The 16,700-nt window shown below is 29.4% G+C and overlaps 4 protein-coding genes across 16 annotated transcripts in view; 2 read left to right on the forward strand and 2 right to left on the reverse strand.

Moving 5' to 3' along the window:
• Positions 1–3,990, reverse strand: LOC105663503 (polyprenal reductase). Of its 5 annotated transcripts, none has more exons than XM_076540129.1 (5): positions 3,914–3,990; positions 2,216–2,285; positions 1,957–2,145; positions 1,594–1,889; positions 1–1,505 (listed from the first exon to the last, which is right to left on the reverse strand). In XM_076540129.1, the coding sequence occupies exons 2-5, from the start codon at positions 2,253–2,255 to the stop codon at positions 1,413–1,415; spliced, it is 618 nt and encodes a 205-aa protein (XP_076396244.1). In that variant the 5' UTR covers positions 2,256–2,285; positions 3,914–3,990; the 3' UTR covers positions 1–1,412. The 5 variants fall into 5 exon arrangements, 4 of the variants coding, with proteins under 4 accessions (XP_076396244.1, XP_076396242.1, XP_076396243.1 ...); XM_076540127.1 differs by lacking the exon at positions 3,914–3,990 and adding an exon at positions 3,250–3,623; XM_076540128.1 differs by lacking the exon at positions 3,914–3,990 and adding an exon at positions 3,187–3,623.
• Positions 103–8,073, forward strand: LOC100880692 (uncharacterized). Of its 3 annotated transcripts, none has more exons than XM_076540105.1 (14): positions 103–243; positions 2,996–3,168; positions 3,618–3,872; positions 3,950–4,342; positions 4,408–4,590; positions 4,685–4,900; positions 5,155–5,349; positions 5,415–5,548; positions 5,624–5,996; positions 6,077–6,298; positions 6,382–6,450; positions 6,521–6,627; positions 6,704–6,857; positions 6,949–8,073. In XM_076540105.1, exons 1-14 carry the CDS (start codon positions 198–200, stop codon positions 7,135–7,137), a joined length of 2,709 nt encoding a protein of 902 aa, XP_076396220.1. In that variant the 5' UTR covers positions 103–197; the 3' UTR covers positions 7,138–8,073. The 3 variants fall into 3 exon arrangements, with proteins under 3 accessions (XP_076396220.1, XP_076396221.1, XP_076396222.1); XM_076540106.1 differs by having other exon boundaries at positions 4,685–4,885; XM_076540107.1 differs by lacking the exon at positions 103–243 and adding an exon at positions 522–543.
• LOC100883601 (TNF-receptor-associated factor 6) overlaps positions 6,153–16,700 on the reverse strand; it is a 14,625-nt gene continuing 4,077 nt past the window's right edge. Inside the window, exons 2-8 of one of the 6 annotated variants that reach the window (XM_012292814.2) lie at positions 14,169–14,345; positions 10,927–11,077; positions 10,239–10,298; positions 9,889–10,019; positions 9,488–9,797; positions 9,265–9,413; positions 6,153–9,188 (exon numbers count right to left, since the gene is read on the reverse strand). In XM_012292814.2, coding sequence (XP_012148204.1) covers positions 8,585–9,188; positions 9,265–9,413; positions 9,488–9,797; positions 9,889–10,019; positions 10,239–10,295 — 1,251 coding nt within the window. In that variant the 5' untranslated portion in view covers positions 10,296–10,298; positions 10,927–11,077; positions 14,169–14,345 and the 3' untranslated portion in view covers positions 6,153–8,584. Of the gene's footprint in view, positions 9,189–9,264; positions 9,414–9,487; positions 9,798–9,888; positions 10,020–10,238; positions 10,299–10,453; positions 11,078–14,168; positions 14,346–16,700 lie in introns of those variants that run through there. The other 5 variants (XM_076540118.1, XM_012292815.2, XM_012292813.2 and 2 more) reach the window with 5 other exon arrangements.
• ZnT77C (Zinc transporter 77C) overlaps positions 12,075–16,700 on the forward strand; it is a 19,603-nt gene continuing 14,977 nt past the window's right edge. Inside the window, exons 1-2 of one of the 2 annotated variants that reach the window (XM_076540110.1) lie at positions 12,075–12,177; positions 12,945–13,122. Coding sequence is in view for 1 of the 2 variants with exons in the window: in XM_012292820.2 (XP_012148210.1) it covers positions 16,545–16,558 (14 nt within the window). In the remaining variant the exon portion in view is untranslated. Of the gene's footprint in view, positions 12,178–12,944; positions 13,123–16,529; positions 16,559–16,700 lie in introns of those variants that run through there. The other variant, XM_012292820.2, reaches the window with a different exon arrangement.

The raw sequence follows: 16,700 nt of genomic DNA on the forward strand, positions 1-16,700 counted from the left end.
TTTTAAATCTTGAAAACGAACGAACGTTCTAACGGAAGAAAAGTTTGGATGCGAATGCGAAGTAGACGTAGTGTGACCTTCCTTTCGTTAAGACAGTGATCGAAAGGAAACGTAGTTCAACGTGTTTTTATAATTAACTGAGTTTACGATTAAGTTATCAAAGATTTTATTTTAAAGTACGTTAAAACTGTTTTACTATGTCATTCTCAAAAGCTAGAATTCAAAGGTTTAACGAACAGGAAAGTAAGTAAACATATCGTTCGTTATGTTCTTTTAGTGCATGTTTCATAATATTTTAAATGAATGTATTTTTCATTGTAATAATAAGTTGAAAACAATTTTTTATTGTATTTGTGTCAAAATTGTATAACAACGACGCGTAATGTTTTGGCGGGCATGTAATATGTAATGTTCCAGAAAGTACTTGTGTTTTTAAAGAAGTACTTGATTTATATCTATTTCGTTGAATATAAAGTTAATTATTAAAAATACTGATATTATCGTTTTTTTAAATTAATTATCTACAATCAGTGAAGATGACATGTATGTTAACACACTTTTACATTACTTTATTGTTTATTTACATTATTGATTTTACATAAAGGCATTGTATAAAATTATATTAAAGGTTAAATCTGATTTGTTAGAAAATATGTAGGACGTGCAGAAAATAATCTGCCAGACCATTTAATTTTTAAATGCGATCGAAAAGAAAAGAGAGGAGGACAAAAGACAGTGACAATCGATTCCGTTACGGACCCGTGAAAAAAGTGCGGTCATTGTATTCTAAGGATACACCTGGGACACATATTTCTATTGCAGTAGACACCCCTTATCTTTAGAAACAGATGTCTGCACTTTTGCCTGCTCTTTGCACAAATCAGTATGCATCGAAATTATCATTTATTTTAATATTACATGCTTTCTGATTCCAATTTTTTGATGTATTAAATAAGCATTATCTTTACTTTGATTTCAATAATAGATTATTTACTCAAAGCTTGATTTTTAATAATACTTGATTTTTTTTTATTGTAATTAAAAAGACATTAATTTGAACTTGAAATATTATTTTATTGACAATAAATAACCTTAATAGCTAACAGTTCACTGCAAACAAAAGTAAAATAAAATTAACAATAATTATTAAAAATAATCTGAAATTTTCTAATCAGTACAAGTACTTAAAAATCAGTACTATGCTAGTAAAATCAGTCAAATAATTATTCCATATTAAAGCTGAAAACAATGCTTACATTAACAAGTGTGACATTAATTAATTATTAATATAATTCATATTGTGTAATTATTGATATCATTCATAACAACAATACTTATAGAATGATGCTTATAAAAATGGTCTTAATCATGTATACTTTTATTAAAATATACTGAGACTTTGTTTACTATATTTATAATAGATAAGGAATCAGAATTTTACGGCATTTTGGATAATTCTGAAATGTTTGTATATACCACTTATGTGTTAACACTGCAGTCGATACCTGAAAAAATAAATATATTTCATTAATATATGGTATGCATTGCATTTTAAACTACAATTCAGTCTTGTACGTTATAAAATATTCATACCTGATTTACCAAGACCCAAATTGTAATAAAATGAAATGTAGAACTCTGCCATAGTATTATAGACATTGTCAAATAAATAATTATTTCTGTAATTTGTAATGCACCTGATACATATTCAAAAAGGCCACCATGTGGTATTTTATATATTGTAGTATTAATTTCATTATTTTTATCCTTTCGTAAGTTTCTGAGAATAAAATTGGTTTTAAGTTGAGTATACGAGGATATTAAGAAAATCATTGCACATATTAGCTGAGGATATGTGGTTCTTCTCCAAGAAAAAGTTACGTTCATATCTAAATCAAAAGTTCAGTGAGTTATAGCAGTAGTTAAGAAACATTTAATCAAACATTGTGTTATTACCTTCAAAAAAGCCCTCAGATTCGCCAATAATGCATATTAAAGTTCCTATGTAATGAAAAAATCCAATTGCATAATGAGAAATATTCATCTTCTTGTTACTAAAAATATTTACAAAATGAGATTCATAAAATCGTTTCCAACAATGAAAAGTTATAAGTAAAGCAGCAATAAATGTACTTTCTGCTGATACTGAAAAAAAGAGGGTTAAATAAGAATTAAAATGCTACCATTATACGTATAATTATAAAATTTGATGTACCTAATGGTTTTCTATGGGGTCCTAAGCATATGTTCAGCATCCATATTAGATTTTTGGGGACATCAATATTCTGGAAATATTTGCAAATAACTAAATATAACACACAACTAGAAGCTGGCGCAGCAAAGGCGTAGAAATGTTTAAACCACCTAAAATATTATGAACATGTATTATTTTTTATATAGACTTTTGTAATGATATCCTCATTAATTGATATAGATCAGTATTATTAATTATACTCACCCTTTAGGTACTTCTATTTTTGCAACTAATGGTTGATACACTTTTGTAGAATATTTACCATAACGATAAGTACGAATAATTAAAGTAGGCAGGTAACATTCCACATAATTCAATAACAATCCAATAATACCAGTTAATAAAGCAATACAAGTAAATATAATACGTATAAAATTTATGTTCATTTTGAATTTATTTTTATTAAAATTTCGTATATATAACTGATCCACACTCAGAACAAAGATTTACAGTTAATCTGTATCAAACAACGGTACTGCCGTCCTATTTCCACATAAGCGCGATTATTGTATAGTTTATATAATGTGTCCACATACTGTTGCATTTTAAAACTTTTAAATTTTACTCTTGTACTAAATTAGACTCTGATGCATTTATATCACGGAAATGTGATTTGAACTCTTGAAATTCTAAAGAATCCCGCCATTATTGAATCCCGAAATATAATTTTCGAGATATGTATTTTGATATTTTTAAATTTTCGTGCATTTCTAATTGCAATATTATTGAAAATTTTTATAGATGATGTTCCTGCACCTGGAGCATATGATCCAAAATTCGATTCAAAAGTAAAAGGTATAGTTTTGATCGAAAAATCAGAAAGATTTCACGATGACAAAAGCGTCGCCAGTGCCGAATGCAGTTTGTCACTTTGTACTAGAAGCACGAGAACTATAAAGCCCACTTTTAGGACGGTGAGAAATCAAAATTACCTTTGGAACAAATGTTACCCGTTGAAACAGAAATTAACCCTTTACTTATGGAGTATTTCTAACCTCAAATGTTGTATATATATGGAACAGTATTGCCATTAGAATCGGGCAAACTGGGTATTTGTACTGAGACAAATTAAATAACTTGACTTAGATATTGACCAGATGAAAACTATATTAAAAAATTATTCTAAATCGACGTTAAATGACCTTCTTTCTTTATGACCTCTTCTTTATGTATCTATTGACAAAAAAATTAATCTTATCAAATTATGTGACGCGCGGAAACGGTCAAATTTTATTTGAAATACTTTTCAATGTAACTAATCTTTATTATTTCTCGATTCAATTTTGCTGAAAGGGTTAATAAATTGTTGAAATATTAATATTTTTTAAAAAATATTTCACTATTCAAAATGTGTTACTTGCAGCCTCAATTACCACGGAAGAAATCAAAGCCGCGATCACTTATTCCGGTTCAAGATCAAAAATTCAAATACGAGTCGCAGCATCAGTTAGCGGATCTTCAAGTAGAATGTTCCAACAAAGACAAAACCATACAAGAACAAGAGAAACACATCGAAGATATGAAAGGAGAAGTACAAAAATTACAGTTACAACTTGAGGAACTATTTAAAAAGCAGACGCAAATGGAAGAACAACACAAGAAGGATATGGAAGCGATGGTAGTAAAACCTTTCTCCGCGATTGAAATTTGAATTATTACATTTATTGTTGTGTAATTTACAGTTTTTGATTGCAGGCCGAGTTACAGCAAGAAATATTGAACGGTCATGACGAGAAGTATCAAGGTGAAGTAGAAAATCTTCGACGAAAATTATTAGAAGCTTCGGAAGAAAAAGGCCGCGAAATTCAAGCGCGGAAAATAATTGAAAGTGATCTTAAGGATCGTATTGCAGAGTTTTCGAGAAGAGTATCTGTGCTAGAAAAACAGGTTGATGATCTAAAATATAAACATAATGACGAGATTGAGCAATTAAAAGTGTCTTTTGAAAACGAGAGAACAATTCTTCTAAATGAGTACAAATTAGAAACAGCTCAGAAACTGGAAGCTGAAGTTAAAGCAAAAGATGCTGACGAGTTAAATAATTTTCTTAAAGAAGAATTACAAAATATCCAAAGACTGTATAAAGATGTAAGCATTTAAATTCTTTGTTTCTTGTTTATTTAATATTTTACCTAACACATTTTGTAATACAGGTTAGTAATCGTTTACAAGAGGCACATCATCAACTGGAGGAATCTGATAAGAAATATAATCTTGTCATAAAGAAACATACAGAAGAGGTAGCTGATATGATGAAACTCCACGAGGATGAAAAATACCAGTTAAATCACCAGTTAGAACATACAAAACGAGATTATTTAAAAGAAATAGAAAATGTATGCGAATTAATTTGTTATATAATGTCCGTTTTTATTTTTCGCGTAAAAGATTATATTTTTACCTACTTATGCTATTTAAATTCTAATATAGTTAACAATGGCAAGGGATAAAGAAATTGCAGAATTAAAAGAACTCACAGCTAGAAAGATCGAAGAAGAAACGAAACGGGTAAAACAACATGCTGACAAAATGGTTGAAAATGCAGAGACGGTGACGAGGGAAACATTAGCAGCTTGCCGTGCCGAATGCAATGAAAGAGTTAAAAAAATAATCGCCGAGAACGACGCGAAAGTAAGCGGGTCACACGTGCGTAAAATAAAAAACATCACTGACTGAGTGCTTTTTCTAATATTGCAATAAACATTCTGTTTAGAGTATCAAAGCAGTTATTAGATAACTTCTGATATAATAAAAGGATCTTTATTGCTAACAACGGGTGTTTCTCTTTTGGTGCTCTCAAATTTCTACTTTCCAGTTGGTGTGATGTTTGCTAATTAATTTGTGCTCTCGTTAAGGGGCACCTGGGTGCAATTTTTATTAACTTTAATATACTGGTGTAGGTAAACGCTATGATTAGGGAAGCAAAAGCTGCAGTGGAAGAAGAAATGCGAATGACTGCAGAGAGATATAAAGCATGTTTGGTACGAGTGGAAACTGAACGTGCAGCGTTAGATGAAAAGTTATCACAGAAGGACGCTGAAATTACTAGACTTTCTATAACACTTGAACAGTTAAAGTCCTCTGCAGAAACACAGGTAGGCGTTCTAATAAATAATAATTTATTGATTTTATCTTGAAATAATTATTCTTCTAAATTTAGGAAAGTTTCGGTCAGAGTTTACAAATGGAATTGGATCGGGCAGAAACCGAGTTAGCGGAGAAAAAAGAAGAACTAAGAGCCTTGAAGGATCAAATTCGAGCAGAAGCAGCAGAAATGGTGGCTAGAAGAAAGCGGTACCTAATTATTTTCTTTTGCATTAGACGAAAATATGAATTATGTTTTCATATAAAATAGGATAATTTCTTCAGGTTTGAAATTGTAATGGCTGAAAATCAAGCATCAGTTGCTGCTTTGACCAAACGTTTGGCTCAAAGTAATGCTGAAGTGGAAAGATTACAACACGAATTGAAACGCGGTGAAGATTGCATCAGTGAACACCGTGATTTATTAACCATTATGCGTAATAATTCGCAAATGGTTCATGAACAAGTACATACCTTGATGGAACAGTTGGATGTCAAGAAAGGATTGGTTGATCAACTCGAAGCTGAAAGTTTGAGCGAAGTAGAATCATTAAAATCTCTGTTTGAAGCTAAAATTGATGATTTAAAACAGTTGGCAACAAAAGAAGTCGCGAAATTGCAAGCTGAATGTGCTGCAAAAACTGCTGAAAATGCTGAAGTAAGTTCTCTTTTTTAAATATATTTAAAACATTGTTTATTAGTAAAATAATTAAATTGATTTATTTCATCTAAAATAAGATAAAAGCTCAGCTTCATGAAATGGCTGATCATCTCAAAGAAGCACGAAATATGTTGCTTAAATTGGAAGAAACACATGATGCTCAACAGATCGAAATTTCTCGGGTGGATTTGCTGAATACTAAGCTTAGTGAACAATTAAAAGAACGCGAAGAAATTGTGAAAGAACATGATAAATTATTGAAGGAGCACTCAGAAAAATATGAAGCGGAATTAAACGAGGTATATTTTCAAAATAATTATGTCGCGTATCTTTTTAGTATATACAAAAGCAAGGAATTTACTTACTTTTTTTATATTTGCAGGCGAAATCTAAAATTCAAAATCTTTATGACAAAATTAAAAATCTTGAAGAAAGAAATAAGGAGTTGGAGGTAATTAATAATTTAAGTGTATAAAATTTAACGATAAATTATAGATCACCAAAGCATTATCTATGTTCAGGATAAAGCGGGATCATTTAAAGAAGAACAAAATAAGTTGGAAACTTTCGAGAAAACAATTATGCGAGAGCTAGAAGAAGAAAGAGCTCGGCGAGAATTCCTTGAAGTGTGAGTTGCGAATTCATATACCTTGTAATAAAATTCTGAAAAATTAAAAGTATTAAGTGTATTCTTTACAATTTAGGGAAAACAAAAAGCTTACTGAATATAATGAACATATCATGAAAAATTATGAAGAACTTAATGAAAAGTATGCCGAACTGGTTGGCCATCACAATCACAGACAAAGAATTAAGCATCTATCTCAACTAAAGGATAAAATCAGCCAATTGGAACAGGTATGTTCACTGTCTTTATACGATATAGTATAAACTTTGTACGATATAATATCTACGATCTGTTGGACATAATTTCCTCTTATGTTTTTAGGATTTAAGCATAAAAATGAGAACAATAGAACATCAGCAGAAAATTATAGACAAATTAAAAGCAGAAGACAAACGTATGCATATTAGAGGGAAGGAAAACATGCTAACTATTCCAAAGAGTGCTACCTCAACTCCACTTCCTTCTCCACATAAACAACCATTGACACCTCTGAAAAATCGGAAAGATTAATCGTAGGTAGTTGAAATCTAGCATGCTGAAAGTAGTATATTAACGTGAATTTTAAATAGACGACTCGCATAACAATTGAATTCGTTGCGGACTTTGATGAGCAATCAGATGTTTTTCAAACAGTATACAAAACGTGTATACATTTAGCTATCTATCTACATTAATCCATGAATAAAACTAGAATAGTTTAAAGCAATATTTTAAGTCATTGTTCTATAATTCAGCTAATTGAAATATACAGAAGATGAAACATACATTTTACATGTAAATTAAATTATTTTACGGTTATATGTTAAACGTTACAAAAGCTGTTTATAAAATTATCACAACTATACTACATTATTTTTAAAACAGGTAAGAAATCAGAATATTTCGGACATTTGGATAATTCTGAAATGTTTGTATGTACCATGTATGAGTTAGTACTGCACTAGATTTCTAAAAATATAAATATAAATTATTAACATACGATATAAATTATATTTTAAAATATGATGGAGGTCTTATATATTGTAAAATATTTGTACCTGATTTATCAAGACCCAAATTGTAACGTAATGAAAGGTAGAATTTTATAAAGTCAAAGATATCGCTATATAAATAATTATTTCTGTAATTTGTAGTGCACCTGATATATATTCAAAAAGGCCATCATGTGGTACTTTATATATTGTAGAGCCATTTTTATTATTTTTATTCTTTCGTATTTTCCAAAGAATAAAATTGTTATTAAGTTAATTGTGAGGACCTCGGATCAACAATAATGCATGTAAACGAAAAACATTCATCATCTTACTACTAAAAATATTTACAAAATGCGTACAACCGGTTGCAGTAATGCGAGAAAAAAAATAAACCAGTCATAAGTGTAATTCCTGTTGGTACTAAAAAGATGATGGTTAAATAAAGACTGAAGTGTTAATATAATACTTATAATACTTGTCAAATATTTCATTTACCCAATAGTTTTCTAAGTGGTCCAAAATAGATATTTAGCATATATATTGCATTTTTAGAAACATCAATATTCTAAAAATATTTGTAAATAACTACATACAATATATATTTGGAACCTGGTTCGACAAAAACGTTTGTACCATCTAAAATTTATCAATATGTGTATGCACTTTTTGAATGATTAATATTTAGCCAACCGCGTGTGCCAAATTCTGTCCATAAAACGAGGAGATTCTTCAATTTGATTAGATAAATGCTAAATAGGACGTTGTAAAAATCATACATGTATTTTAATATGTAATAAGTCATGTTATTTTACATAAATATTTACAGTTGTATCGAACAACAATATTCATATTAAAAATTTGTAAGTCAATTACCACATTAAGATTGGACGGTATTTGTTTATATTTAATACATAAGTTTTGTGTAAAAAATTTAAAATCGTATTACAAATAAAATATCTGGTAATTCTGAAAATTGGCTAATATTATATTATGTTCGGTGTTTGCAATCTATCATAAACGCGAACTTCTATTCTAAAAATCAAACTGTCATTTTGTACGAAATCTGGTAAATCCCTAATTCGTACGAATTCAGTGTAACCAAAACTACGTTTATTCAGTTCACACACTGGTTTTCTGAATGCTTCTAGATTTGGCCTAGACGAAGTTACTTCTCGTATATCTTTTTCGCAATTATGTGGATGTACCAAAATGAAGCACATTGTTCCATTAAATGGCCAATCCAATCCGTCATCGTTTTCTGATTTCATTATATGTAAAAGCAGTGATAAAAATTCAGGATCTTTAGAAGATACATTAATTCTAGCACAAATTTTGTAACCATGAAGACTGGTATAAAAACCAGGACTGTAAAACATTTTTAGTGGGTCACTCATCATACTGTGAAGTTTTTCTTGGAAGGAATGTAATCTCCAAATATAAACACCATTGCAACTACGTAAAAACACTTCCTCTTGGTTAAATCTTAAAGAAGTTTGTAAAGTTGTAAGTTGAGTTTTCTGATTAGAAACAGTTATAGACAATTCTCTATTCTGTTGTTCCAACAGTACTATTCGTTCATACAAATTTCTGTAAAAAGAAATGAATTATCATTAGAGTAATATATAATGATATAAACATTTTATTATGTGAATATGGAATTTACTTCAACAACTGTTGCCATTCTAATGATGGTTCTGTTTTTTCTAAAGAACTTGCATTTTTAGATGGTGGATCCCATAGTTTTGATTCAGCAACTAGCGCGCTAACATTATTTCGCGAAGCAGATTCTTGGGGCAATGCTTTCACAACCATCTGAGGAAACAAATGAGAATTAAACTGTTAATACAATAAGTAACTATATCTGTATCAACTACAAATAAACTAACAGTTAAATGTTGATTTATATTTCTTTCTAAATGTGTATGTAAATCTTCTTCTGTACAAAAGGTCTCTGTGCAACCAACATTTTTAAAGTGACAGTGCATAGTCTCTGAATTTGAAAGTTGTCCTTTAAACATGCACTGACTTATATGTGACTCCATATCCACTGGAGATAAATTAACTTCACAACCAAACTGTTGATAAGGACAATGCATACGTTGTTGTGATATTTCTCTGCTCGTATACAAATCTCTGAACAAATCACTTTCAGATTTTAATGGTTTGCTATCAACTGGACAACATGCACCTTCCTTTCTAGAAAATGAAATTTCAATTAGGAAATATGAATTGTAAATGTAATGGGTTACATGTATTTGTTAACTTGTTACTATGAAATATAACTTACTGAAGCCAAGTGTATATACATTGCGAACAGAATTTATGACCACAAGATGTTAAAACTGGATCACGTAGCCAAGTTAAACAAATAGGACACTCGAATCTAGGCTCAAGGTATTCTTTTGCACTATCACCACACTGTATGTAACAGTTAAGTTACCAATGCAAAATGAAAAATAACAAGTGTTAACACAAAATGTTAAGCAAAACTTTGGAGAATATAGTGTACACGCAAGGCAATTATACTCAATTTCACATTAAATATAAAGTAATATTTATTTAATTGTAATTAAGCAATATTTACAGTATTGCTAGTATTTGCAACTGCAAATTTAATACAGTAGTTGATATACGTACAAGAACATTTTCTTCTGCAACTTTAACGCTTTCTTTAGGATTGCTTGATTTGGCCATTATCTGAGACAGTATTTAAAAATTCAATTTATTCATTTTATTGATTCTGTTATAATACTGTATATTTTATACAAATCAATGAAAGTTAAAGCATACAATGAAATCTTTTTTTGAAATGATATCTTAGTAATTTTAAGTTGTAGATGTTTGCAACTTACTTGTATATGATTATAAATAAGAGGTATTCATGCAGAACTCTTATTTATATATGTTTCAAGCTTAAATATTAGTTAAGGCTGAACAAACATAAATTACTGCATGAAAGATGTACTTTTATTTTGTTTTAGTACAATTTAAACATTTATTATACATATGACGAGCAATAAAACCTGTATTGCAATTATAACTTTATAAGCCATTTTACGCTCACTGTATGTTTAAAGATGCACATTTATATTTCCAAATTCTATGTTTCATTCGATAAAGTTCGAAGATTTTCTTAGATAACTCTTCCAATATAAATACATTTCAAATAGATCAAGTATTTTGTTCGCCTGAGTTATTTTTGTTGTTTTTAAAGATCCATAGAAACTTTATGTATCACATTTGCACAGTATTTAGGAAGAGAAACATAATAATACTGATTCTTTTCTAGGCGGAGGCGTAGAGGTTAACTTTGTTATTTTAATACCTTCACTGCGGCTTACACGTCAGGCGCATACCGTTCCGTTAGTGGGTGCATTTCGCGCCATTAAGAATTCATAATCTTGAACATTTCCGCGCCAGCATTGATTTTGACGTTCATTGTTAGATGGTATCAGCAGTATTATTTTTAAAGCGCGCTACAATATGAAATTAATTGACTTAATTTAGAATTAATTCATGTAATTTAGTTTTAATTTATAAAACTTGTTCATAATATTAAGAACTAACAGTACATAGATGCGGCTAATTAAAATTGAGCATACAATTAGAAATTCAAGACTTGAACAATATTTTCAGCTTATTAAGTTAATTATATACTTTACAATAATATGATGTGTGTTATTATTATTCATTTATTTAATGAATGAATCTCTTTGAATTATAAAAATTTTACAACAGAGAAAATCCTAGAAAAATGGACGCTATTATACGAATTAAACGTCTTAAAATAGTAAGCGGCAAGAGAAAAGGTCACGTAATCAAAGTAGCAATTCAATCGCGAAGGGGTGATAATTTATGCTAATTTTAAATGCTAATGGATTGACTCTTGAAAACTAAATATTCTCTTAAATGTATTTGTCTTGTGTTATACGATGTAGTTCGAATGTAAACATTCTTTGAAATATGGTAAATGTAACATTTTTATCTCTACCAGCAAACATTACAATTTAATTAATCGAAGATTCTTAAATCTTGTGATAAAAATTAATTACGTAAATGCATTTTTTAATCATTTTTGTAAATGTTCTTTATATAAAAAATGTAGTTAAAGAAAAATAGTGTAGTCTTATTTTGCAACATTTTAAGAAAACAGATACAAAAGAAATATTTTAATATTAATTTCAAGTACTGAAATCTTATTTCTAGTTTCATATTTTATCCTAGTATAGCATTTGTTCGATACGTTTAAAACAAACAGAATCTTCATTCGGAATAGAAGTGATTTAAGCACATGTGTAAGAAAATTATGATTGAAGCTCGTACAAAGTTGTTAAGTAATCACGGTGATTAGTTTAGACAAGATAGCCTAAACCGTTAGGTAAAAACAGAGAAACGATAGAAAGGAGAGTAGCAGCTGCTCTCTCCGTTCTCCAGAACAATCTATACCTGAAGCGACGCTACGTTTTGCCAGCAGATCATCAACAATTTTATTAAGAAACTATCTAATTTTACTAGTTCACACGAAAGGACTACTCTGCGCCATGAACAACCTGATACGTCTCGATAAACCGGAGTAGTGAGTATCAAATATGCCACTTCATAATTAATCGGGTCACTGTTGTCCTAAGAATGAGAACACGTGTTTTTCAATTAAAAACGTGAACAAAACAAAGAAATTCCTTCGTATATTATCGATTGAATTTTTCAAATACCAGTTCATAATTTTCTACGGAAATAAAGAAGTATATTTTTCATTATTTTTATTGGTAATGTTAGAGATACGACTACATATTCTCAGTTTAATTAATTTATTGTAAATGTTTACAAAATGACTTTGGGTCAAGAATGTAAAAACTTTTTTTAATATTCAACATTGAATTTTGTTGCAAATATACTACATAAAGTAAATTAATATTAATATAAGTAACGTTTGTTTGTCTCTTTAAAACATTGCAAATTTGTAACATTATTTAATTTTTTATTAGTATCATTCTGAAACAAAAGATGTTATGTAAAATCATTTACATGGTATGTAAAATCTGTATCATTTTAAATTCAGCAAAATAAGATCTTAAATTTTATTTGTGAATTAAAAATGAACAACGTATAAAAGTATCAATATCTAAATTTAAAAAATGTGTTTATAAATGTCTTTTAATATATTGTCATCCGAAGTCTAATTATTTCCGAACATCTTAAGAATTTGAATTTGAATATTATTAAATAATGGCGACCGTGCATAACAAAATGAAAAGATTAGAAAGAACCGATGAAGTATCAACTATCAGGAAGCCGTCGAAGTTTGTTGTTGATTGTCTGATAATGAAAATGATAATCTCTCAGGTTATCAGAAGCCGTCAAGCTTTCAGATAATTACAATGGACAATGATATAGTCCAAGCAACTGGAAGACCGACATTCTTCAGCTACCGGGTCACGCGTGTTCATTCCATTTGCACAATCATCGGTGGAAATTAAGCGAAGGAAGAGACTAGCCAATTACGACGATTAATTGATATAAGGTTAGTGGCTGTATAAAAGAAAATTACTCGGGTCACCGTAAACTTCATTTAGAGATTTTTACCGCCATATTGGAAACAGTCGTGCGTGGCCACGGAATATTATAAATTATTAAAAAGGTCTATCAGAGCTTAAAGTTGTTAACGATACTTTCAGTTAATGATAAAACCTTTTTTTTTTAAATTTTATTGATAATAACATTTCTCTTAAACATTTTTCTTAAATATAAGGTGTTGATAACAATTAGTGACTCGTAATAATATGTATACATATACATATATGATGAGTACTAATAACTAGTAGTAGCTATATGTTTATTACTAGTAATTAGCAGTAGCTATATAACGATTACTAGTAACTAGTAGTAATGTGATTATTACTAGTGGTTAATAATTATTACATGATAACTGCTAGTAACTAGTAGTAACTACATGATGAGTACTAGTAACTAGCAGTAGCTATATGATGATTACTAATAACTAGTAGTGGTTATCTGTATAATGATTACTAGTAGCTAGTAACTATTACATGACAGCAGCTAGTAACTAGTAGTAACTATATGATGAGTATTAGTAACTAGTGACAGCTATTTATTTATTACTACTAATTAGCAGTAGCTATGGGACGATTACTAATAACTAGTAGTAGTTATATGATGATTAGTGGTTGGCAATTATTACATAACTGCTGTAACTACCTAAATGTTGATCATTAGTGGCTACTAAATAATTAGATGACTAGTAAATAATTAGATGATGATTTCAAGCAACCAGTGACAATAAGGATGTTTTAACAAAGTGGTTTCAAGACGACAATAATGATCGTCGAAGCGGACATTTCAAAGTTCAAAGGCTATTATGGTGACCGGATGTTCGCAACTAACTCTCTGATGGCCCCCACATTTAATACACCTATCCTCGATACATACACGTATATAACTTTAAAGTGTGTCACTAACTTGTATGCGATTCTGTACTTGATGATGAATGACACGTTTGATGGACCGTGTGAATGTTTGTGACTTTTGATTGCACCTGTTAGTACATACCTACTTTATTTGTGTAACAGTTTCTTTGGAAAGAACATCGCAGATTTCATAAAGCAACTGCTGACTAGGAATAAACTTTAACTTCGATCACGTGAATTAAACACTTTGATGGTTACACTCACGTAATTGTGGTTTTGATTTTTCATTTTTTACTACTTTTGTTTATTCTGATGCAAACTGCAATATAAAAATTAATTATTAAATGATATTCTCAGCGATCTGTAATAAGTACCACCAAATAAATATTGCAAGGATTAGATTTCATAGAATCTGCACATAACACGTATATAGTGTTAAAATTGAACTAGAGACTACGTGTACTGTATTCTCCGATGATTTGTATAAAAGTTGAAATAGTATTCATACGGTGTATAATAAAATTAATAATGCTACTGAAAAAAAATTTAACTGACTGTTTGACCAATATATTACAAAATTCCAAAAATTCGTGACGTCGTATAATATTTTTTAAAACAGAGAACGATAAGATGCACGAGTAACGTGATAAAGTTGATCAAGGACAAGTATTTTAAGTAAAAGATTGTAAGAAAAATCATGAAAATTTATTCGTGACACAAATTGCGACGAGAAAATATTATCGTTCCATTTTGCACTTGAAAGATGTTCCGATAAAAAAATCTATTTGCTTAGATTAAATAATCATTGATAAATCGCTGATAAGGTAGCAATTATAATTACCATTCTAATGAAATTAGTTTGGACGTTTGTAGAATTGTAATGGGAATGTGATTTATACATATAATAAATCAAACGAATGTAGTAAATTAGAAAGATTGTAGAATTATAATGGGGATACAGTTGATATAAAAAATAAAAGAATTGAATTAGTATATTAGGGATTCAGAGATATTGGAATTTAGAGATATTAAATATCTCTAAATTTAGAGATTTATGGAAATTTAGAGATGTAGAGATTTAGGTACGTAGAGACTTGAGAATGTTGGGATTTCGGGGCGTAGAAATTCAATAATGTAGAAATTTAGCGATAGAAGGATTTGTGTGCGTAGAGATTTGGATTTGTAGAGATTTGAGAATATAGCAATTTCGGGGCATAAAAATTCGGGAATATAGAAATTTGGGGTATAGGGATTTGGTGGTGTAGAGATTTGGAGATACAGAGATTTAGGTATGTAGAAATTTGAGAATGTAGAGATTGCAGGGGCATAAAAATTCGAGAATGTACGACATGTAATATAGAAATTTTGTGGTACAGAGATTTGGGGATATAAGGATTTGGGTTTGTAAAGACTTAAGGATATAAGTATTTGGGAATATAGAAATTTAGATATGTAGAGACTTGAGAGTATAGGTATTTAGAGGAATAGAAATTCAGTAATGTAGAAATTTGAGGTACAGGGATTTGATGATGTACAAATTTGAGGATATAAGTATTTGGCTTTTCAGAGATTTGGGGACATAAAGATTTGGGAATATAGGGATTTAGATATATAGAAATTTAGGAATATATGGATTTTAAGGGAAAGAAATTTGGAGATATAGGAATTTGTGTCCATAAAAATTTGGAGATATAATAATTTATATGCGTAGAGATTTTGGGATATAGAGATACATGTGCGTTAAAATTTTCGAATACAAACGGAACCTAACTTAACCCATTAATATAGAAATTTTCCAAAAATAAATAAATATAGAGAATATAAAGAAATGCACTCACATTTTGTTTTTCTACCATAAAGTGTTTCATGCAACTATTTATAAATGAGTGATGGAAAGTTTTGCATATTCACATATTATTTACTGATAAGCAGATAATATGATGAATGAAATATGAATAAGCCTGTTTGACCAGTTGTCACACAGGTATAAAAGGAACAACGGAATACATAATTCATTTAAATTGAACTGTACAGATTAGTTCACGAGACACGTCAGTGAAAGTTAACAAAGAAATGACTAGCAGGGATGACTGGCCAGAACAAATTTTGACAAACAGTGTTTCGCTCGAGGAAATGGAAATCTAACATAATAAACTTCTTATCTTGCCATTGCGGTACTAAACTTTTGGTTTGATAATTTGAATAAATAAATACATTGTCGATACTCGCAGATATACAATATATATCAGTTTATTTACAGTATATAATTAACAATTTTTAAATTAACAAGTTTAATTTAAAGAGGCAATGTGTAAACGTTTATTAATCGTTTGTAATTAAATGTTTATTAAATAATCAATTAATTTATGAATTGATTTTTATTGACGCTATAGTTCCTTCCGAATTTTTATTTCAAATTCAAATGAAAAAATTCAAATTCAAGCAAGAATGTAGACGACAGAGTTATTTATAGAGATAAGGTGAAACTTTAATCTGTTTTCAACACGTTTCTGTGCAAATGCAACGAACGAGGTTAGTACTAGTTTTGCTAATAAGATTGCATTATTTCTTGAATTTTGCAATAATTTGATGGATGTGATTTATGTTTAATATCATTTTGACGATCGTTATTTTTTTTGAAGAGAGAAGTCTAATTTACTAATTTTTTTTATTT

This window comes from Megachile rotundata, chromosome 15 (genome assembly GCF_050947335.1).
Source record: "Megachile rotundata isolate GNS110a chromosome 15, iyMegRotu1, whole genome shotgun sequence".
NCBI classification, from domain to species: domain Eukaryota; kingdom Metazoa; phylum Arthropoda; class Insecta; order Hymenoptera; family Megachilidae; genus Megachile; species Megachile rotundata.